Raw genomic sequence first — 23,184 nt, 5'->3', positions numbered from 1 at the left:
TCAGTCAATCAATCAATCAATACATCAATACATCAATACATCAATCAATCATATTTATTTCCATTAAAATGAAAACATACAAATAACAAAACGTGATAAAAAACGATGGAGGAGACACAACCAGAAGCAGAAGCCTGTAAAATTGTGTGCCCCCTGAAACACTTAAGGGTAGACGAGGTAGGCCTATTGTTGGTCGAAGCAACTAAAAAAATCAATTTTCATTATCTAGATCCATATATTATTGAAAAATAACACCTTGATGTTTTGCAAAACATCATTCTACAAATCCTATACCTTGAAAACTTGCTTAATTTGTTGTTGTTAATGAGTTATGTACGTTTTACAAAAGTGTTGTTGTTTCAGCCCTCTTTATAACATAACTCAAGAACCACAGGACCTACCAAATATATCTGTGATATTTGAATTCTTTTACACGTTCGCTATGAAATGAGCAATGCAGTTTTTGCCAAAGCTCACTACCATTCGCAAGATGCTGTGAATGACCAAATCGCAACAGTTTAAAATAATTAATAACCTTAAAAGTAGGGCCTAAATATAGGCCTATAAATACAGATACACAAAATGAAAAAAACAACCAAACACCAAACCTGTAGGGAAAAAAGAAAAAAAAACTTGACTGCTCACCAGAAAAATCTTTTGTCCCCTTCTTTCATTCTGCACTCCTTTCTTCATTCTTTTTAGGATACTAGTTGGTGCACCAAAGAGCTCGTCAATTCATCAAAGATCCCTACCGTCACCGGGGGCGCTGTTTAAATGTCAAGTCCAAACTACAAGTACTACTTCCAGAAACCAAAGATGTCAGCAAGTCACTCTTGATATGACGGGCAAGTGTTGATGAGTTTGTATGTTGGTGCATTTGTTTCAGGGAATGTCTTTTGGAATTTGTAGGAGAGCACTGAATAGCTCTTCTGGAGAGAATGGTCAACTAAGGAGAGCTAAAAATCACTGTCCTATATCAGATTTAAGGGGAGCAGTAGAGAGCTATAATTGCTCTTGCTCTCCTCAAAAGGCAGTCCATGTTGTTTGTTTTTTCACTTTGGGTTTTTTTATTAGTCTTTATAGATCTACGTTAGAAGTGGAAGACATGACTAACGTATTTTGTTCCTCTGTAAATGCAGGCAATCAGCAATACCTTGCAGACGGTATTCACGTACGGGACATGAAAGATGATCAGTGGTTAGGTATTAGTATGGACAGGTACGCAGATATCTCGGGACAGACTAATGGAAAAATTGCGGTAAGAAAATTATTTTTTCTGTTTGTTTGAGCATACGCGTACATATATCAAATGAGCAAATTAAATAATATAAGAACAGGTGACGGGATAATGGCTGTTTTACAAACACTGGACCAAATGTGATTCACGCTGATGAACAACTATAACAAATTAAAATGGAGGAGGATTTGTAAAAATATATTTTTTAAAATTGTAATATCTCATGTAATTTGGCAAGTTGCCCACGATATGAAATATAATACATTGAATCGTGAATCTTTATAAGAAATGGCTGAAGCGGGATTCGAACCAGCGCCCTGCGGTGTTTTTATTCATGCGCAGTGCTCTAACGGAGCTAGTCAAACCCTATTTTGGTGTTGATATGCCGTCGTAGTGTGACGTCAAAATCGATCGTTGCCAGGTAAACGGTACTGTTTCACGCTATCTGTGTTCAGAACCATGATCAAAATGATCGCAACACAAAGTCAATGGGTTGCTTACATGGGTGCAAATCAAGCGTGAACCAGTAACTAAGGTATGACGTATTCAATACGACGGCGAAAAGCCACTCTATCTATTATGTTCCAGTAAACAGCAAACAGTCTTACCGTTTGTATAAATGCCGTATCATTAATGATACAATCCCATAAAAATGTAAAATAATAGAAGAACATGGCAGACAATATACGCGCTCTGAGGACACACTGAGATGTCTGGAAGCACATGTAGCCGTCGCGAAGGCACCAGTTACTCGACTGAGAATAGACATTGCCTATTCGCATGTAGCTAGTATATGGCCAATATAAGTGTGCTCATTCATTTAATGACATACAATTTGAAAAATATTACAAGGAACACTTGAGCTTTGACTTTTAAAACCTACATTTTGGTCAAAAAATGTGCTTGGAAAGATAGTTTTCAACAAATTAAAAAAATCTGATTGGATGAAGGGAACACTTGAGGTTTTGGCAAAAACCAATCACAGATGTCTATTTTCCACTAGATCTCACACAGCTCTTATGATGTTATGCACTCAACCGTGTAGTATAACACAGACTGTGTGGAGACTAAACTCGCTGTGCTGAAAACATTTGTGTACTCGGATGTATCGAGGTGGAAACTGTGCATAGATGTATTTATAAAAGAATCATTTTTGTAGTCAAACCTTTTCATATGAATATTCATTACAAGATAATACAATCAATAGATTTGCCGAGGATTCCAAACTTTCGTTACCTCTCTGCTTTAGAGTTTGATTTTGTTTACAATATTTGCAGGTTTGTGCTCATAGATGGGTCAATTATTATGACGCTTTTTATAGGAATTATTACGAATATCCACAAGGGATGTGTTTTACCATTAACTCGGAGCTACGATCAAGGAGTGTGCAGCAGTTAAGACCATGTATAAAAGGTATTGATATATCACGTTTTAAAATTAAGCATGTTTCATAATATGTCTGATTGGTTTTTTTTTAATATTGATTAAAGGTAGGTGTAGCCAGTGGCTAAAACTGTGATTGTGTTCCTGTTGCGTTTTTGTTCAATTTGTTGCTGTTGTTGCTGCTGTTGTTGTAGTAATTGTTACTGCTGCTGGTGGTGGTATTGCAGTTGGCGTTGTTGTTGATGATGTGGGGTTAAGGTATGTGGTTGGGAGGTGGTAGTGTGTTCATGTATTTTCCCGAGTAAGTCTTGTCATACTGGTACATGGTGATGGTGGTGATTATGGTGGTGGTGGTGTGGGTGTTATGGATGGTGATAGGGAAGTTGAGAAGTGTATTTTCACAAACTAATTCTCGTCACAATGTTCATTGTCAACAGGTGTGAGTGTAAAAAAAGATGGAACGCCCTGGTTTGGCTGGTGCCAGGCTGGCAGTAGTGCACACTTTACAAGGAATGGAACCTTATTGATAGGGGCACCAGGAACAATAGGATGGAGAGGTAAGATACTTTAAGACCACTAACATAGACGGACGATTTGCGGGCGTCATTCCGTTGCGACGACAGTCGTCGCGTGTTCGCTTGTCCGCAGCCATTTTCGTTTGTCCGCTGCGACCTTCTGTTTTTTCCGCTCAGGGTTTTGTTCGCTCAATGGATGTTTTCTGCACCTGGGGGAAATTAGCCGCTGCGTTTTTCGCAACGGTAAGGCAATAGAAGCAAATTAGTTCGATCTTTCGATCGACCATCGATGATTGGTCGTTCCTTATTATTTGTACCAATGTACCAATATAAATTTAGCATTAATTCTGATTAATTAGTTGTCAGTTCATTAACAACAAGCATCGAAGCAGCATTGATGGTCGTTCCAAAGATCGAACAAATTTGTTTCTGGTGCCTAAAATGCACGCAAGACGTCCGACTATATAGTAGCCTTTAGGCCATGCAAAATATAATTTAGTCTGCCATGTGCCAACGTCTTGCGTTTTGCCGTTGTCAGACAGATGCAGCTACAATTTTGACGCAGCTTTTCCCGCTGTGTTAAATAATTCGCGGATAACCGAAAAGTTGCAACGGAAGAACGCCTGACTATAAATTGCATGACTGTTAATAGGCTAGATTATATATACTTCGACGATTTCCGTTACGAGAACCGTTGGCGTAGACACAGTTTGTGACCCTCACGGCCAGCCTCTCTGGATAGTATACTAATAGCAACAGAGCCCGAAAGTAGGAATACCGTTGGCGTTAAGTCTCTTCGTTTTCCACCACAATTTGCGATAGAGATTGCGTTTGCCATTCTACTCATTATCCTCATTCTTTGTCCGTCGCTTTTGTACAGGTACAGTTATTTCCATGATAGAACCGAAACCAAAGATTGCAGGTTGGGCGGTGTGGTATCCTGGAGGGGAGGCTGAAGAAGGTTATGTAGGTAAGGTATGAAATACAGCTGCATGTCTTCCAGTCAGGTCGACAAAATTGAAATACCGTAGGACCTCGTCTGCAAGCATGTCAGTGTTTTTGAAATTAGCATTAGGCGGAGGTGCCCTATTTAGCGTTAGCTTTAGATATTTAATAATTATTTTCTTTATTTCCCACCCGACTTACCCGGGTGAAAAAGCTATAAAATAATTAATGTCCAAAGCTAAAGTTCAATAGGGCAGACGCCTTCCATCCACAAAATTATGACATTGTAGAGTTTGAGCAAATAAATTACTGATACAAGTGGTTATACAAACAAGTCTTATTATAAAAGAGTGTGGTAAGACTTTGGTACACGAGAGAGTGAGCGTGAATTGGTACTTTCTTTCTAAATTGACTTCATGGGTTAACTAAAGACGTATGACTAAAGTATGAGAATTTGAAAACGCAATGAGCTTGTGGAATTTAGAGGTGGTTGAACCCGGGACCTCCAACTGCAGTCAGAAGTGTTTATATGTTGACCGTATACACAGACAGGGTGGGAGAAAGGGTAGAATATACTTCAAGAAATTAAGTATGGTATATGTACTTTTTTAAACAATGGGTTCAATCTTATAATACTTCTCTTATTGTTGTTGACATCATGGTTTTTTAATGTAGGTTACTCAGTAACATCCGGGAGCTTTTCCTCACCAACCGCCAATGAAGGAGTCACCGGTGCTCCAAGAGCATACAACACTGGCAAAGTCTTCATATTTGACATCGATACTTATGTAGTTATAAAGGAATTGTTTGGAGAACCGGTAAGTTTTAATTAAGATCATAAATATTAATTATTATAACTATAATATTATATATATATTTTTAATTTCTGAATGAATACTGAATTGAATATGCATAACATTAATTTTGTTTGTTTGTTGTTGTTTGTTTATTTGTTTGTTTATTTTGCTTGCGGGTACAACAATTAAAAGAAATTACATATGATATTTCTACAAACAATTTAATATTATTATTATTATATCTTCAGATGAATACATACTTCGGGTCTGCTATAGCGGCAGTTGATCTTAACAATGATGGTTTGTCCGATTTGTTAGTTGGTGCACCATTATACACGGATAAAATGGATGAAGGAAGGGTTTATGTTTATATCAACCAAGGAGAGGTAAAAATATCTTGAATTATAGCTCACGTCCTACAGAGTGTCCCAAAATTAATATAGTATGTGTTCTCAGTTCTTCAAAATGCCCCACGTGCTCTGGGCAAAAACAAACAAACACAACAAAATACATGGAGGACCAATTGAAGTGAAAATATGGGCGTCCGCAAAAAGTTAAACAACACATTATTTTTAAAACGCGCGCTATAACAAAAACAATTTCAAACACTAGCGAGACTAGGAGAAATGAAAAGATAACACTTTATACTACTTTTACATGCCATAAGATGTCAGAAAACGTTAAACGCCGTCAAATACAGTTGTACACCGTCAAATGAGTTTAATGGTGACTCTATTTGGGCGCCGTGGACGTTAGCGTCATTGACTCTAATCGGTGCCAAATGGTACATGGACCAATATTACTTTGCTTTGATTTGAAGTGATGGGAAATCAATACCGTACAATTCCAACTACAGGCTTATATGCCTTTAAATGGGGTTTTTTTATGACGATAGGGACGAAAAGTATTTTTTCTGCCTTTCGTCTCTTTCTTCAAAAGACACCTTATTTAGAGGCATTTATACTTGTAGATGGAATAATGTTGAAAACAGCTCCATGAAAGATTCCTTGTAATCAATAGATAGAAAATGGATCTACTACAACTGTGCATTCGCGTGTAACATAAATATATTTACATTTAAACACACAATGACATTATGTTCCTGTGTTGCATTTTGGCATCTCTCCCAGCAAACGCTGGAGGCGCATCGACCGACATGTGTGACCGAATTGAAAAGCCTCATCTCAGTGAAAAGCATCATCTCATGGATAAAACCTAGAATGCTCAAAGCAATAACTGTTAATTCTTGAATTCTGTGACACACATCTGCATGCGCATTCTAATATCTGTGAACGTCTGACGAATTAAACAACGAGTGATATAATCATTTTTTTCTAGGGAAATCTTCAGTTATTGGAGGAGAAACTGAAAGGAAATAATGCTTTTGGAGCCAGATTTGGCACGGCCATAGCAGCTATCGGTGATGTCGATCAAGATGGATATAATGGTATGATATAAAGGCAATTTTATAATTAAAGACAGAGATAAAAAGAATTGATCGCGTCTGACGTCATCTGTCAATCAAATTTGAGCACGGTTTGTTTACAAGTGTCGTGATGATGACTTGCTGAACACGGCGGTATAACCGGGCGCCTTATTGTTAAATTTGCACCTTCAAACATTCAAACCATCTCAAAAGTAAGGTCTTTATAGTAGGAAACTTTCTTTCGCGAAGGCACCATGTCAACAATGCCTAGAAAACCCATTTTTTGCCTTGTAAAACTACGTAATAGACCGGTCTTCCTTTTACGCGTTATTAACCTGTGTAAACCAATCAAGGATCGTAATTGACAGTGACATCAGACGCGATAAATTCTTTTTATCTCTGTCTTTAGTGATTTACAAAGTCAGAAAATCTAAAACGTCCATCAAACAGCAAATTATATCCGGCAATTGTTTTGATGTAAATGTTGTTAATTATCTTATTTCAGATGTTGCCATTGGAGCTCCATTTGAAGATGACGGCTCAGGAGCTGTGTACATATATCATGGATCAGTACTCGGGATTAGAACTAAATATGCTCAGGTTTGTGGGAACATTATTGTATAATTTATAGCGTTCATAAGCAATGATAATGTACGTTTCAGTGTTCGTACAATATGTTGGATTGGCGATGGTAAAAACATCAGTTAAATATTTGTAAGTATAGGGCAACACCAGAGCCAATACGATTAGTGTTACATTGCTAATTCGGCCACGTTTGCAAAATAATGGGCAACAAAAGCCTCGTCTCAGTGAAAAAGTATAATCTCATGGATTAAGCATAGAATGCTCCAAATTACGTGCAATTAAATTCTTGAATTCTGCGGCACACATCTGCATGGCTTACGTTATATTAATATTTATAGGAATAAGTATAAACTGCATGTGTTTGAAAAGGAAGTGATCATCTTTTAATTATTATTATAAGTGTTAATAGTAATTTTCTTTTGTGTTGATTTAAGTAATTTGTGTTGTGTTTTCGTGCTTTTGTTTTGCTCTTTCTGCATGATACAGCGCCTTGCAGGCAGGTCTGTGATGGCGGGAATTACAAGTTTTGGAAGCTCACTCAGCGGTGGATTAGACATGGACTCCAATGGTTACCCAGATCTAGTAGTTGGAGCACATCAGAATGCGACTGTTGTATATTACAGGCAAGTTAAGTGGTCCAAGGAACGATCCTTGTGGAATCTCGCATGGATTGGCCTTACATGTGCCAGTAAAATGTTATTCATTCGGGTATAAATTTGACTTATAATCATCGACTTTACTCTAAATAATATACGTCCAAATATCATAATTGAACAAGAATAGAAATCATCAGGTCTTATAATTGTAAATTGTTACATGTGCATGTAATGCTGCTGTTTATCCCAATATTCAGAAATCGAAAATGAAATGCTTTCCCCGTATACGAGAATAGTACCTCTACATTCACCGTAAAGAGTGCTATATTGAGGTTATGTAACTTCTTGTCTTGGGTAGGCCTAGTATTACTACTCCATATAATTATGTTCACATTTACCTCATTGATATTAATATTCTCTCTTGTGAATTCATTTTAAAGATCTCAGCCAGTACTTCGAGTAGAGAAAACGCTTCGCTTAAATCCAGCAATAATCAGTCCTAACGTGACATCATGCAATATGGCAGGGAGGCAAGTCACATGTGTACGCATAGAGCTTTGTCTGCGCTACACGGGGCATAGGGTACCAGCCGCAAGAGGTTTGTATGCATGCGCTTATTTTTTTTTTTGGGGGCTTTAGGGCCGCGAGCCCCCGGGTTAAACGCAGGGGCGGCCAAAACGAAGGGCGGTGGAAGAAGAAAGGCGGCAAAACAGGGGGCGGCAAAAATGAAGGGCGGCAAAAAGAATTAGTAAAGGAAAAGGGCGGAAAAAATTTGAAAAAGGATAACATTTTTTGTTGCTTTAATAGGGCGCTAGCGCCTATTGTCCTTTTTTCGGGCTGTTGAGGAAGGGGCGGCAAAATGTAATTTTCTTCAGCCCCCCCCCCCACGGGGTAGGAGCGGCCACGGTACGCCACTGGTATGTCAGTCTATTTGTCGCGCTATCTGTCTGTTTGTCTTTTTATTTATATATACGGTATTGCCCTGGGGAATATTTTCCGAGACAATGTGTTTGACTCTTGAGGATCAGACGACAGTGCAGAATTTGGCATAATACCATTACAACGAAGAATGTGTAAATGTGTCCCTAAGACAGTGTACTTCGGTTATATCTATAAATGCGCTTAATACGCACGTGACCACCTCCGCGCTGCCATAACAGCTTATAGACAGTAAGTCTCGAAGTGACCTTCTACATAGCGAGTGGTCTTTCTATACATTTGAATGCAAAGGCGGAACAACATCAGACTGCTGTGCAGCAAAGTTGTATATTTTGTTCAACTTTGTGATTATATTGTAAACGGTTTTTTTTCCGTCGTCAAATACTTTCAAAATGTTGTTTTTGATAACATATTACAAATTCGGAATTGCAAAATGTGTAATAATTTTGCAATTAATACTTAAATTTGATGATATTTATCTACACAGTTCCTATCCCTTTCTGTATAGTGGTCAATGCATGAGGATTTGGGCACGCTTGTTGGTCTTGGTATGTCGTGCTGATGGGTCACGTGCGTATTTATAAAAGCGCATTTATAGATAAGGTAAGAGTTGACCCAATGTATATTTTTTAAATGATAATTTCACAATAATTGCAGGTTTCAATTACACCATCTCGACTGATATCCTGAGAACGAACGAGGGGTTGTCATCTCGATTTTTCTTTACCAATCAGCGACCTGGCTCAATAACGTCTGAAATCAACCAATTTCTCGAGTTACAATTAGATCAAGAGCAATGCGTCGAACATACAGCTTATCTTAAGGTATGTGCCACATTTGATTTAGAACCTATGTGAAAGATCAGAAAAAACAGTGTGAAAGATCAGAAACATAGTTACAAATGTTTCCATATATATTTGTTCCACTTGCAGACCAAGCAGGCCGAATTGGACACTTGCCACAATGAGATACCAGCAAAAATGGCGAGCAAAAACAATAATAATGCTTTTGAAAATAATATTGACAATAACTTTGCAACCAAAATTGTTATAGGGATGTAATAGTTCCTCAAATATAAAGGTCTTACTACGCTTAATGTAGTCATTCAGTGTTAATAACGCAATACACATATTTGAAGATACTTTCTGCTGATATCTCATTGTGACGAATGCCACAATTAGCCTAATTGGATCGACTGCCTTCGGCATTATCGATGACACAAGAAACTAAAAAAGTCGAATTGGGAAAATCTACTTGATCATCTTAGACGTAAGCAGACGTCTTTGTCACTTTAAAGAAGGAAATGTGGCCAGGTCGTGTTCAATAATATATGAGAATATATTCAATTGTCCCCTTACACTTAATTTGTGTATAAAAGTGAATGAAATAAGATATGCATTTACAGCAGTTTGTTATCCAATGTTTACTTACAGACCGACGTGAGGGACTATTTGAGCGCCATCTATTTCCAATCTGCGTACAGTCTCCATACCGCTTCTCTCATTGATTATGCAAGTGGACTACCGATAATCCTTGATCCCGAATCTTCACGCACAATCGCCAAAGAGGTAAAATGAATAGTAACCATCCTATAGTTGACCAGTTTGATGGGCAGTAAGATACAGTGACAGCTTCCCCAGACACAGATTGGTCAATGTTAATATACCCAGATATTTCATAGGCTCCTGGCCTTTGATAATCTGGCCAGAGCATTCAACAGAAAAATTTTCAACATTTTTTATTTTCCTTTTGGATCCGAGATAATACTTTCAGTCTTGCCGAGATGTAAAGACAATTTGTTGTCTACCAGCCAATTGCTGCAAGACTCAAGAACTTGGCCTAATTTTGTAATCTGTAATTTGCTGCCTATTTGAAAGATACGAATGAAACCAGTCAACAGATTCAACTCCCATTGCATTTAATTTCTCACATAAGATTTGATGGTTGACCGTGTCAAAAGTTTTTTGGAGATCAATCATGATCATGCCTGTATATAAACCACGGGAAGATTGAGTTTTGATATGGTCCATCAAATGAATGAGACAAGAATCTGTTGAAAACTTGCTTCTGAAACCTGATTGGTGTTCATACAAAAAAAGGCCGAGAAATCTTAAATGTCAGGGCATTGAGCCAGCATATCCCATCACGGGGTGGGGGCAAGACTTCTCACAGGGGGGGCGTCACCCTTTGCCTCTCCTTGGCTACGTAAGTTCCATTAGACGGTCTTTTAAATTCAGATTTCCAGAATGTGACATATGTCTGGGGCAAATAGTATGTAGAAGCATATTTGGCCATAATATCAGTTGGTAAAAAATGACACATTGTTTCTGGGATCTGTAACGTAAAATTATTTTGCAGTTCCCTTTTCCCCGAATCGTTTTCTTTGAAGAGATGTTTAGTGAGAAAACACTGGTTTTCATCCTACTACTACATAAAGTATTGCTGTAACAGATTCAATGTGACCAATCTTTTTCATTTTTATCTTAAATGTAGTTTACATATTAACAAGTGGTAGAAAACTTAATAACAATAAAGCAAAGAAATGGAATGAATAATTTACTATAGAATATTATTTGACTAAAATGCTTTAAAATATACATAAATAGCGCCCTCAATTTTCAGACAAATGTACAGTTTATAAAATAAAAATTACCACAACAATGCAGCAAAAGATTAATAATTTTAAACATAAGGAAAATAAACATTCAAAATAGCTAACAAATATTTGCGCATGAAAACTGTTGGTATTTTAGCTTATTTTTCTAAGCCTGGAATTGCAAATGGTAGAATGTTTTGTTTAAAAGAATGATAAATAATAACATCAAACAACCGTGTTACTTTAGTGTTGCAATTTACAGCAATTTCCAATGCCCTGTGGTCATTTTCCCTTATGTGGCATTGTTTTGTGTCTCCACAATGAAGGTTGTTCCTAAACCCATAATTGGCTCCGTATGGCATTAGTTGTAAGACCCACACACTCCACACCCAATACATACACCATACACCCCCCACCCCACCATATACCCCCACACCCATTAGCGCAGTCTTAAAATGTGTGGGGTACAACCGGCCAAAATTGTTAAAAAGTGGCTGAAAAGAACAAAAATGGGTCGTTTTGCCGAAAGGTGGAGGGGACACGTCCCTCTGCCCCCCCCCGGATTGACGGCCATGCCCACACCCTATCACACACACAGAGTACACTATTGTAAGATCAAGGCGTGTTAAAGGTGTGCTGTGTATTGTCTCTTTACAGGTTGATTTCGTGCGTGATTGCGGTAGCAATACAATTTGTGAGACCGATATTCAAGTCGCCGGCAAAATTGAAACAATTGAAACAAAGAGGTAAATGTTTGTCTGTTTTGTATATGGGCATGCGCGTATTTTGGGAGGGGGCTTTGGGGGCGCCAGCCCCCGGAGTAAAAGCATGGGGCGCCCAAAACGAAGGGGCGGCGGCAGAAGAAGGGACGGCAAACGAAGGGGCGGCGGCAGAAGAAGGGCGGCAAAAAGAATTAGTAAAGAAAAAAGGGCGCAAAAAATGTGAAAAGTATAAAAAATTGTTAAAAAATTGTACTATAGACGAATCCAACGAGCCAAGTCATGGTCAGGATTTGGTCGGCCATCTTTGGGTCCCCGCAACACCAAAAACCCGCTTAAAGTGGAAGCCCCACTATTTGGTTCAAGCTCCTCAGGGAATAAGTCAAGGTTGAAATTTATCCATGTAAATTCTGTTCTGTCTGTCATCAAAGTAACAGGTGTAAGGCAGTTCTTCTGTGGAGAACTGGCCAAGTGGGGCTTCCTGTTTGAAAATCGATGTTAGATTATTTTGTGTTGTAAACTGTCATCATTCTTTTGTCTGCTTGTAACACGGGTGATATAATACGGGTGAAAAATACCCTCCAAGGCCGCATTATTTCACATTTTAGGGGACCCGACGGGGACCCAACTTTGGCAGCCATTGCGGTATAGGAATGCGTTAAATTGGATTCGTCTATACATCAAAATGTGTTGCTTTTAATCCTTTTTTTTTTTTTGCTCTTCACTTTTTCAAACCACCGAAAAAAGATTGGGTCAACCTTTTCGGGCTGTTGATGAAGTGGCGGCAAAATTGAATTTTCTTCAGCCCCCCGGGGTAGGAGCGGCCACGGTACGCCACTGATGGGGTGGTGTTTGTTTGCTTACTTGATTTTAGCCATTATGGAATATGGTTGATTTTTACGTGTCTATGGTTTGACTTTGCTCATTATGCAGGAAAAGTAAAGTGCTCTATTTGGAAGCCGATTCAAAGATAAATATCGATGTAGAAGTTGTCAACAAAGGCGAAGAAGCTCACCAAGCTCAGCTCATAATTATCTATCCTTCGGATGTTGTTTACGTAGGATTCCAATCACTTATTGTAAGTTTGAGCAGAGATGGGATTAAAGAGAACAGGTTTATGGTTACAAATTTGGATTTACTTAAGGGATGAAATCAAAACTCGACCGGCGGTCAACAGCCGGTTCCGGGCGGTTACGTCCGGTTTCCATTATTTACAATAGCAACCGGACGGAACCGCCCGGAACCGGCGGTCGAGTTTTGATTTCGTCCCCAACGACATTCTTTGACCAAAACTTTACACCCTTATTTGCCCTTATGTAACTCACGGAGCTGATCATGGTTGCGATGGTTATTGTAGATGTAAGCTGACTGGGGTACTCCGCATAGAGTATCATCCCTAAATGATGTTGAATGATTCATAGTGTGTGTCTTAGGCCAACGTTGTCGGCGATTTTAAACAATATGGTACACAAATGCCTAGATGGTTTTTTTTTTTATATCATTAGGCTTTGTAGAAAATAATCATACACGACAGCAACATAATTGTGACAAGTTTGGCAACATTATTGTGATATTACAGACCATTAACAAATGATTCTTATTTTAATACACAGGGTGGCGTATTTCCATGTGATCCACAAGGCAGCATTAGCAATGGAATAATGTGTCAACTTGGCAACCCTATGTCAGCACACTCAAAGGTAAGAAATGTAAAAATGATATACAAAGTAAAGGACGTGTTGTCTTTCCTGTAGTGCCCTTTATAATTATTGGCTTGGCCTTTTTCACTGTCGATCTCGTAAATTATGCACCGAGTATTATAGATATCCGCCCCAATTCCAGTAACACCAGTTTTGGGTGTGTAAGATCAAAGTAACACAATAAAAAATAAATTTATTTTAACCAACGACTCCTGGATGATGAGGTATTTATCATACCAACTATCTTTCAATTACATTTTATTACAGATGAAGTCGTGTCTTGCGTTGCTAAGCAGTCAAGACGCTTTGAATGACTCCAGTCAATGTATCTCATATAATAAAACTTCTTCTATTCCATATATTTTTAGGTCCGATTTAAATTACGTTTTGATGTGAGTTCGTTGCGTAGCGATAGGGAGTTTCTCAACTTTACATTGCTCGTGGAAACATCAAGCATCGAATCAAATGCGACATTATATAATAATATTGCTGAGCCATCTATACCTGTAAAAGTGTTTGCTGATATCATAGTAAGAGGGTAAATACTATTTTATTGTTATTTTGTTGTTGTTGTTGTTGTTGTCGTTGTCGTCGTGACGTGCTCGTCTACGTTGATGTTGACGGTATTTGAGCCAAAAAGCACCTAACCTGAAGAAAAAAATGGTCTTTACAGATTAAGATAAAATTATATATTTAACAAATGGGAATTATTATTTCCAGAAACCAAAACCAATCAATCATAACTGGATTAATTTCATCATCAGTTACCTGCGATATAATTTATCATTTTGGAGTGATACTGTATAAACAAATAAATAGCAAATCTCGAATAAGATCACATACAGTTCATATAATGGGCTATTCCATTTGAAATCCATACACCTGATGGAAAACATATAACCTTAATCTCTTACACAGGGGTGTAGATTTAAAATGGAGTCCCCATTTCAGGTAACTCATTTAAAATTCACACTTTCTGTGTGGACGATTAAGACTATGTCTTCCATAGGGGGTGTTTGGATTCCAACTGGAATAACCCATTGTATCAACCTCAAAGGTACTATCATAGGTAAAGAGCAAGTTAGATCAATCGTCAAGTTAGCTCAATCGTTAAGGCGTTCGACTATAGTGCGAGAGGTTGCGGGTTCGAACCCTGGCGGTGCCTAGTATGCTCTCGTGGAAAAATTGAGTTAGCTTGAAATTCCCCAAGGAACTTACTGCTAATTGTCTCGTTGTAACCCGTACGAAACTCGGGGAGCTGAACCTGGTTGCGATGGTTATTTGTGGATTGTCTAGGGTGTGCGCTCTTGTAGCAGCAAAGTCCCTGATTTGCTGTTAAATGGTTTATGGAATGATGTGGGGCCGTAGTGGTCAGCGACAACCTGTAAAGTGTGCTGAGGCTTGTGGATCAACGTCTAGGCGTTGTGCCTGTTCGTACCGCACTATAAATCACTGCGCTTTTTTTTTAGAAACAGCAATGGCATACTTAAATTGTCAAAATATATGACCATAATAGATTAATTTTAATGAACTATTCTTCATTTTCAAGCAACTATTAAAAATATCTTAACTGCTTTGCATGGATTACTAATAGTGTCTTCAATATATGATAACATATTTTTATTTGCATTTTAAAACCCTGGGTGAGAACAGTAATAAAATAACAGAGTAAATCCCCCTTTTCAGTTCTTCCTTCCCTGGACAAGTTGTGTACACAGTCGATAATCTTGAGCACCAACCTCTAGAAGCATATTTGGATAACGTCCGCCACATCGTAAGAGAACTTGAAGCAAGGAAAGGCATTGGTGCCGTCGATGGGCCGTTACGACAATCTGGTCAGATAATATTGTCTTCAAATAATACCGTTATAGATGAAGGAATAACTAGCGGTAAAAACAGAACGTATATCGATGAGTCGGTGATTGGGCCTCCAGTTGTGTTTACATTTGAGGTAAATGGCAAAGTATACAGCGGCGGCGGAAAGAGTTTGAAAGTGGGAGGAGGAAGACAGACAGTGGATGATGTAGAAAATGAAAAAAAATGGTGTGTGTCTGAGGAGAATTTGCTCCGTCTTAAATGAGAAACTTTTGAAAAATAAAAAATGAAGCCCCAATTGAAGCAATTTGGTGGACCATTTTGGTACAATTATTGTGTACTATTTTAGTTTGAAAAAGCCGAAAATTGATAAAATGCAGGCCGAATTAAAGCAATTAGTGGACAAGTTCTCACTGTTATTACATGTATAATTTATTACTTTTAACATTAAATGTCGAATGTCCAAAGCAGAAACGAGAGAGGCGATTGTTAATGCATACTTAGGTGTATGAGAGGTGGGAATTGAGATTTGAAGCCATTTGGTAGACCTTTTGGCGCTGGCACTATTATTATGTACAATTTTAGGTTAAATGAAGGCACAAATTGAAGCCATTCATGGACAAATTTTCTGTATTATTGTATAAATTATTGCTTTAAACAACTTTGCAAAATACCACCATTAATAATCGAACAATAACCGTATATCGACACAGGCAACGGAAAGATGAGGACACAAATTTACCAACTTCATTTACTTTTCGACACACAGATTAGAAACTTTGGTCCAAGTTTCATACCACTGTCGTCTCATATCAACATAACTGTACCGTGGCGACTGAAGACAGGTGATTGGTTGCTTTATCTTAAAGGTCTTAAGGTAAGTTGTCTAATAAGAGTAAGAAGATTATATTCTTTAGAATCCACTGATTTCAAAAATATCCAGAATTGTGGAATTTGTGGAATGTCTAGGGTGTGCGTTCTTGAAGCTGCAAAGTCCCTGTGTTGTTCTTAAATGGTTTATGGAATCATGTTGTGCCGTAGTGGTCAGCGAAAACCTTTAAAGTGTGCTGAGGCTTGTGGATCGAGATCTAGGCATTGTGCTTTTTATATAATGAGCTATAATGGGAGATGTCATGCTCAAGGAAGGTAATCCAATATTATAATAACACGCATGGATATTATTGAAGAAAACACAGTGCCAATCTTGTTCTTTGTTTAACCACTGGGTATATAGACACACGCTTTGCTCCAGCTGACGAGAGGCTTGAAAGCTTGTGTGAAGGAAAAAGAAAGCAACAGAATTGAAGAAAAAGAGCAAGGAAAAAGGCTACTCCCAAAAAATCAATTCATTACAACTACCCCTGCCTGTTCAACATTACAGTGTGGTGTTATTTGAAAGAATGAATGAAATATATTGCTTCGTTACAATAGCATTGTTCTATTATGAATGTTTACCTTCTCGTTATGAATATTCACCTTCTCATATGTGTACAAAATATGATTTTGCAGGCCAAAGAAGGAGTTAAATCATGCAACATTTTAGACGTTCTACAGGAGCAATCCGTAAGCTTGAAGAAACAATACAAATGGGACGACTCAGCACCGGAGAGCTTCATCAATAAAGAGCCAAAAGAAGTAGACGATTTACCATTACAACACGAGTCGGGTGTCTTTCTCTTGGTAAACGTTGTTTTGAATTTTTTCATGTGACTTTTGAAGAGTGTACATGAATTTGCACAACTTTTACTTCTGTAAACATAAATAAAAAACGTGACGATAACCAAATGAATACATCGAGGCACGGACAAAATAAGACCAAAGCATGCCTTATATAGAGTGATCGAAATGAGATTAAGAACTTCATCGTTGAGAATTAAAAGCGCAAGGAAACATAATACCACACCTTATTTCTGAAACAATGCGCGCGAGAAAATTTCGAGAAATACTACTATTGGATATAATCAATCGATCTTAAAACGGTCTTTCAAATGACTATTTATATTGAAATGCGCGCGAAGCGCGTAAAGCTTTTGACTTTTATTTCTTGGAGAGGTGCAGAATCGATCCAAGGGCGCTGATTTGGTCAATTCGGCACCCCTAAAACGGCGCCCAGGGCACAAACCTTCCTTTGCCCCCAACCTACGCCACTGGAGAAAGGACTTCCTTTCATTAGTCTATTCAGTTCAATTGTTTTCTTTGAATAAGGACCAGTATGCTTATGTAAACTTTTGAAGCCTAATCATTTTCCCGCCTCTGGTCCCAGTAGGATCCAAACGTGTTTCTGCAAAGCTCTGCAAGGAACGATCAGCTTAACAAACAACAAATATTCTTTCTTTTAGGATTGTAAAAGCGTGTCCTGTGTGACTATTACTTGTGAAATTGAGCCACTCCATGTCTCCGATAGTGTCGTCATAGAACTGCATTCACTAATATGGAAATATTCATTTATTCAGGTGAGATCAATTATGTAATGCCATTGTCATATTTCTGCATAGCGACGAAAGGAAATATATCACTTTGAGTTGTAACGAAATGAAAGTGGTCTAAAATGAAGCACACACACCCACCCGCCCCACACGCATACACAAAAAACCCTACTCCCATACATTCCATATACACACGCATCCCAGTAAGAGCATTATTCATTTCATATGAAAACTCTTGCTATCACTTCATATTTACATTTTCATCCTCCATACATCCCACGTCTGCCCATGTAACTGTAAAACACACAACCGCCACCCCACCCCCATTTGTAGAGATTATCTACCCCTCTACACCACCTGTCAATGTGCTTCATTGTGGATGCACCCTACGAGACCAAATACGCACATAATGTAACTTTAAACGACATTTTACTACCACAATGTAGCTCCTCTGATACACTCACGCACACACCCCCCTACAACTAAATCCCATACTACGCACTTTGTATGTAACTCATAGAGATTGAGACCTAATGAATCCATTATTTTTCAGCACGAGATGAGCGTAGCGGGGATGAAAACAGAAGCTTTCGTGGCAGTAGAAGATCCTTCACAAAGATTTACCCAACCAGACAAGCACAAACCAGATATGACCCAGGTAACAGAGAATATTGAACATTTAGGCAAGGGGGCAGAGTGCCCCCCTGAAAAAAATTAAAGAAAAAAGTGCCCCTCTGACAAAAAAATGAAAGAGAAAATCTGGAGGGCAAAGGAAAAGAAAAGGGGCAAGGAGCCCCTTTTCCACCAAAATTCACCCAAATCATGGGCCAAAATAGTGTAAAATATAAAACATTTGCGCGCTGCCCGCACACATAACACAATAAAGCCATTTTCATCCCGATCATGGGCGAAAATAGTGTACAATACACAATTTTGGCGCGCTACATACACGCGCACATCTTCCCAATAAAACCACTCTACAAAACAAAACCGGTATAATTGTATGATGTAACTGAAATTGTTTTCGTCTGTGCCCCAAAAATTTTATTTTGCCCCTACTGACCAAGAGAGCGGCTACGCCCCTGTTTAAGATTGGGGTTATTATGTCCTCTGTTTATTTCGTACGTATATGATCTGTTGATTATAATGGAATGCAGAAAAATACATTGTTAATTGTATTCTCTGCTACATTGAAAGTTTTTGCTAGCACCCTAAAATATTTTAATAGATTAATTGAAGGTATTAATTATTTATTAATTTTAAAATATTTTCATCGTAGGTAAGCACTACTGTGACTGCTGAGCAAATCGAGTTGAAAGTGAAGCCCATTCCTCCCTGGATACTCATAGCCGCTGCAGCCGGAGGGGTCGTACTGCTGATAATAATAATCATTATTCTTGCGAGGGTAAGTATTATCAATTTGAAAAATATCACTGACACTACTAGAAAGAGTGAGAACATGTTTGGAGCTATATATATGTAACAATAATTTTAACTTTTCTCGTATGGCAGTTTGCTACATTCAAAGCGTTACCTATTATAGTGCTCCAATGTCTGCAGTATTATTATGTTAAAGCAATAATGTTTGATTTGCAAAAAGAATAGATTCCTATTTAAATGTTTGTTTTCACTGATCACATTATCCCCTTTTAATTTCGAGCCAAACAAATGAGGTATAACGAAGAAAATTGCGATTTCAGTCCAGCGCCTACAATGCGTGTACTACGCTCGCCGATCATAACATGTAATACTGCACGGAGCATCGCGCTCGCCGTGTGCACACATAAGCTGACATCCACGTAGCAAGCAGTCGATCGATGAACTCTGAATAAAACCGGGTCGACCCGGTTTTAACATAAAAACTTAACTTACTGTTATTGAAGCACTTCAGGCTTAGTCTTTTACGTGGTATTTTAGTACACCACTGGGCATCATAATTATGCAAAAAGTAGAAATCCGAGTAAAATTGAGGGCGTCGCTGTGAAGCAAATCACACATTATGGCTTTAATATACATCTTATTTGTCAATAGATTGTACGGTTTGTAAAGACTATCTACCCCTCTATCATTATCTTTCTTCCTTTTTTTTGTGAATTTGATTTAGGTTGGATTTTTCCATCGGATGAGTAAAGAAGAAATGGAACAACTCTTGGATGAAAATGAAGACAAACAGGATTCGATAGATACAGAAGCGGTTGCACCTGCTGAGAAAAATCCTGAAAAGACACCAGATATCACTCCACCGGAACCTCTAGAATGTCACTAAACAGGCTACAATATTGCTTTTACATTCTTATTGGAATCAATTCCTGCGTAATGACAAAATAAAAAGTCTGTTTTCATTGGGACATATTGGAATATATATATTTTTTATTTCCTTCATTGGTTGTAATTTTCCGATAGTGGCGACACCAGGTTAACTATAAATCGTCCTTACATAACATGATAGCGACCCGGGGATAGCGACCATGGTACTATAATTTTCCGTACATATACTGTACGTGAAATGCCTTACGCGAGGCGCTGAGCGACCAATGACCATGGTACTAAATCGTCCTTGGTGCGGATATCGGCCATAACAAAACCGGTTTGCCTGCCGTCTTTGCACCGCACAAATGCAAAAAAACGCCCTCTATAGTTTTATTTCAAAGGGACGGTTTGCAATTACCTAGTGTTCGTCAGTATTAAACAAATAATGTTCTTGGATAATACACAGTAATACACTACACAGACGATCGGCAATCCAGCATGAGCTGCAACGACCCTGTGCAGTTAATTACACTCATTAATTAACTTTATTTTCTTCAAGTAAATCATTGTAAAATGAGAACATTATGTTAAGGTAATTTTCACGTCAACTTTATTTGACGTTTTCCAATTCAGCAAAAAGATTTGAAACGTTGAAACCTTTATGAGATGAGCATTGACCACTATACAGAAAAGGATAGGGCCTCTGTAGATAAATATCATCAAATTTAAGTATTAATTGAATAGCAAAATTATTACACATGGGGGATTCCGAATTTGTAATATGTTTATCAAAAACAACATTTTGAAAGTATTTGACGACGGAAAAAAATATTCAACGACGGAAACGTTTACAATAAATCACAAAGTTGAACAAAATAGACAATTTTGCTGCACAGTAGTCTCATGTTGTTCCGCCTTTGCATTCAAATGTATAGGAAGACCACCCGTTATGTAGAAGGTCACTTCGAGACTTACTTGGTTACGTGCGTATTTATAAATATAACGTACACGTTGCCCATTCAACTAAAATGCCCGGGGACACCGAATTTGGATATGGTGGGTCACTCTTTGGGTGCTGATGGCGTACCGGTAAAAGAGGGTCTTTGGGAGCTGCAACCCGGCTGCAACTGGCAAAATCAAGGGTCTTTCTTGGCCTTCTGGTCGCAATTTGCTTAAAACAGAAATGTGAGGAATGAGCATTTTTATAGTGGTCATTTAGAGCTGAAATCATTAAAAATCAGAGGTCTTTTAGCACTCTATGTTGGTCAAATTCAGGGATCTTTCTGAGTTGCACGGTCCAAAAACAGGCGTTTTGCCGGGGAGCCTACCCGTAATGTCATTTGTGTTAAGAGTGCCCCTGGCTGAAATGGACGGTGAGGTCCCAAGAGAGTCTGACAGAGCGAAAAAGAGAGGCCGAGAAAGATCAAATGTATGTTTGGGGGGAGGGGGGTATGGCTTTGGTATTGGGCCAGCAACCGTGGGCATGGTGGACTCTGTCCAGGATACACTTTACATAAATTCTAACACATTTTGCACAAGAGTACGTCCTCTCGATTGCCGGAAGCCAAAGTCATTTAAGACCATGACTGCGTTTACCGGTATGTAGGTTGTAGGTATTGGGATAGAGTGCTTGCGGAACAGGGAACAGTAAGAGTTGTCAACAGTTAAGCGGAACTTTTTAGTAAAATTGACTTCCTCTTTTGACGGCATGTACCACATAAAATTTAGTTTACCAATGAATAGGGGTGTGTATAATATATGGTAGGGGTGTATATGTTGTGATATGTTGAGGTGTTTGTATGTATATTTGTTTTGCTGTTTTTTATCGCTTGTTTAATTAGTATTTTTGAAATCGATGTAATTAATTATAATAAAAACACTTACCTACATTCGAGATTAATGTATTGTGAATCATTCTGATCCGTTGGAACACATGCATAATTAGGTCACATGAAAAATAAATGCGTTTGTCGTCCCCTTCCCTCCTCCCTTTCAGGGACCAGTTCATAAAAAAAATTAATTTTTGAATATTCATAATTAAATATACGTTTTAAATACTTAAAATATATTAGTCAGCGTGAATCACTTTCCAGTATTTTTGTGGAACTTTAAGGGTTATAACCCTCATAATCTTAAAATAAAAAGGGCCTCATCGTTTTCGTCGAAGATGCTGAAAACTGTTAGCAATGTCAATTCAATTCAAACTGCTATTATTAATGTTAATTTTTGCATTTAACAAAATCCCTCCTTCCGCACTTTCACAAAAACCTGGGGCACGGCTGTTTGATGTGATCATTTATTAGTTTTTCAAACAAAACATCATGCACAACCCAATTTTAGGCTTAAACAGCTAAAGGCGCTATCATGCTAATGTATACAGATGCTTTTGAGTCATTTTCACCTTTCAATTTCCCTTTTTTTACAAAATTATTCACTTTTACAGCATTCTTTGAAGCTTTTTGGATAAAGAATGTATCTATTTATGACAAAATTGGTGGCGCTATTTAGTTACTGAAAATTACTCTTTCAAGCTTTTAATACAAACAATTTCTTTTATTTTTGATGAAATATGTGTATAAAATTTCTTTGCTGCTTGTATCACCTATTCCATCTGTTTTAAAGGCAGTATTGATCACCTACCCCTTGCAAATTAAGAAATATGATTTAGGTTAAATAGCGCCACCTATAGTTTGCATTTAGTTAATAATGAAGCCAATTATATATACATCAAACAACTGTGGGGGACGTAAAACGAATCTGAATTTCATGTGGACTTGTAGTACTAACAAATGAACAAGAAACAGGTAAATTTGCACGCGTGAGCAGATCACGAATAGATGAGTTGACTTCTGACGTCAATGCCTGGCAGTATGGGCACGCATCATCACAATTTCCATTGTTTTTTGCCTGGCAGTATGCGCGCGCATCATATTTTGTTCAGGGCTCGTGTTTTTAAAAGTCCCGCCATATCACAATAAGGCTATTGAACAGTGTAGTGATTGGATGGGGTTCACTCAAGCATATCGATATACCAGTCCCTTGCCTTTGTTGATAAACATTGAGGTCAACTCATCTATAGAGCACTTTCTTATCTTCGTAATACACTACTCGTACTAAAGTATCGTTACACTTGAAAAAGTCGCCATGATTAAAAAACCAAAAGAGCATAATACTCGCTGAAGGCAACATTTCATACTGCACATTTTGACACCTCATTTGTTGCTCGAAGGGTCGAATTTCAAAAGTTTCAAAAGT

At 38.1% G+C, this 23,184-nt stretch overlaps 1 protein-coding gene across 1 annotated transcript in view; it reads left to right on the top strand.

Annotated features, from left to right (window-relative positions):
• The window catches only part of LOC140150692 (integrin alpha-9-like), a 28,152-nt gene extending 6,329 nt beyond the window's left edge, over window positions 1–21,823 (top strand). The window contains exons 2-25 of the mRNA XM_072172774.1: window positions 703–845; window positions 1,140–1,258; window positions 2,515–2,650; window positions 3,058–3,177; window positions 4,016–4,105; window positions 4,756–4,898; window positions 5,126–5,263; window positions 6,216–6,324; window positions 6,809–6,903; window positions 7,375–7,511; window positions 7,925–8,082; window positions 9,081–9,247; window positions 9,857–9,991; window positions 11,677–11,765; window positions 12,672–12,816; window positions 13,352–13,438; window positions 13,807–13,976; window positions 15,125–15,389; window positions 16,023–16,130; window positions 16,763–16,933; window positions 17,593–17,706; window positions 18,233–18,337; window positions 18,959–19,084; window positions 19,784–21,823. Coding sequence (XP_072028875.1) covers window positions 703–845; window positions 1,140–1,258; window positions 2,515–2,650; window positions 3,058–3,177; window positions 4,016–4,105; window positions 4,756–4,898; window positions 5,126–5,263; window positions 6,216–6,324; window positions 6,809–6,903; window positions 7,375–7,511; window positions 7,925–8,082; window positions 9,081–9,247; window positions 9,857–9,991; window positions 11,677–11,765; window positions 12,672–12,816; window positions 13,352–13,438; window positions 13,807–13,976; window positions 15,125–15,389; window positions 16,023–16,130; window positions 16,763–16,933; window positions 17,593–17,706; window positions 18,233–18,337; window positions 18,959–19,084; window positions 19,784–19,945 — 3,232 coding nt within the window. The 3' untranslated portion in view covers window positions 19,946–21,823. The remainder of the gene's footprint in view (window positions 1–702; window positions 846–1,139; window positions 1,259–2,514; window positions 2,651–3,057; window positions 3,178–4,015; window positions 4,106–4,755; window positions 4,899–5,125; window positions 5,264–6,215; window positions 6,325–6,808; window positions 6,904–7,374; window positions 7,512–7,924; window positions 8,083–9,080; window positions 9,248–9,856; window positions 9,992–11,676; window positions 11,766–12,671; window positions 12,817–13,351; window positions 13,439–13,806; window positions 13,977–15,124; window positions 15,390–16,022; window positions 16,131–16,762; window positions 16,934–17,592; window positions 17,707–18,232; window positions 18,338–18,958; window positions 19,085–19,783) is intronic.
• The last annotated feature ends 1,361 nt before the right edge of the window (window positions 21,824–23,184 follow it).

The sequence above is a fragment of the Amphiura filiformis genome, chromosome 4 (genome assembly GCF_039555335.1).
Source record: "Amphiura filiformis chromosome 4, Afil_fr2py, whole genome shotgun sequence".
NCBI classification, from domain to species: Eukaryota; Metazoa; Echinodermata; class Ophiuroidea; order Amphilepidida; family Amphiuridae; genus Amphiura; species Amphiura filiformis.
This window is presented reverse-complemented; position numbering and strand designations above follow the sequence as displayed.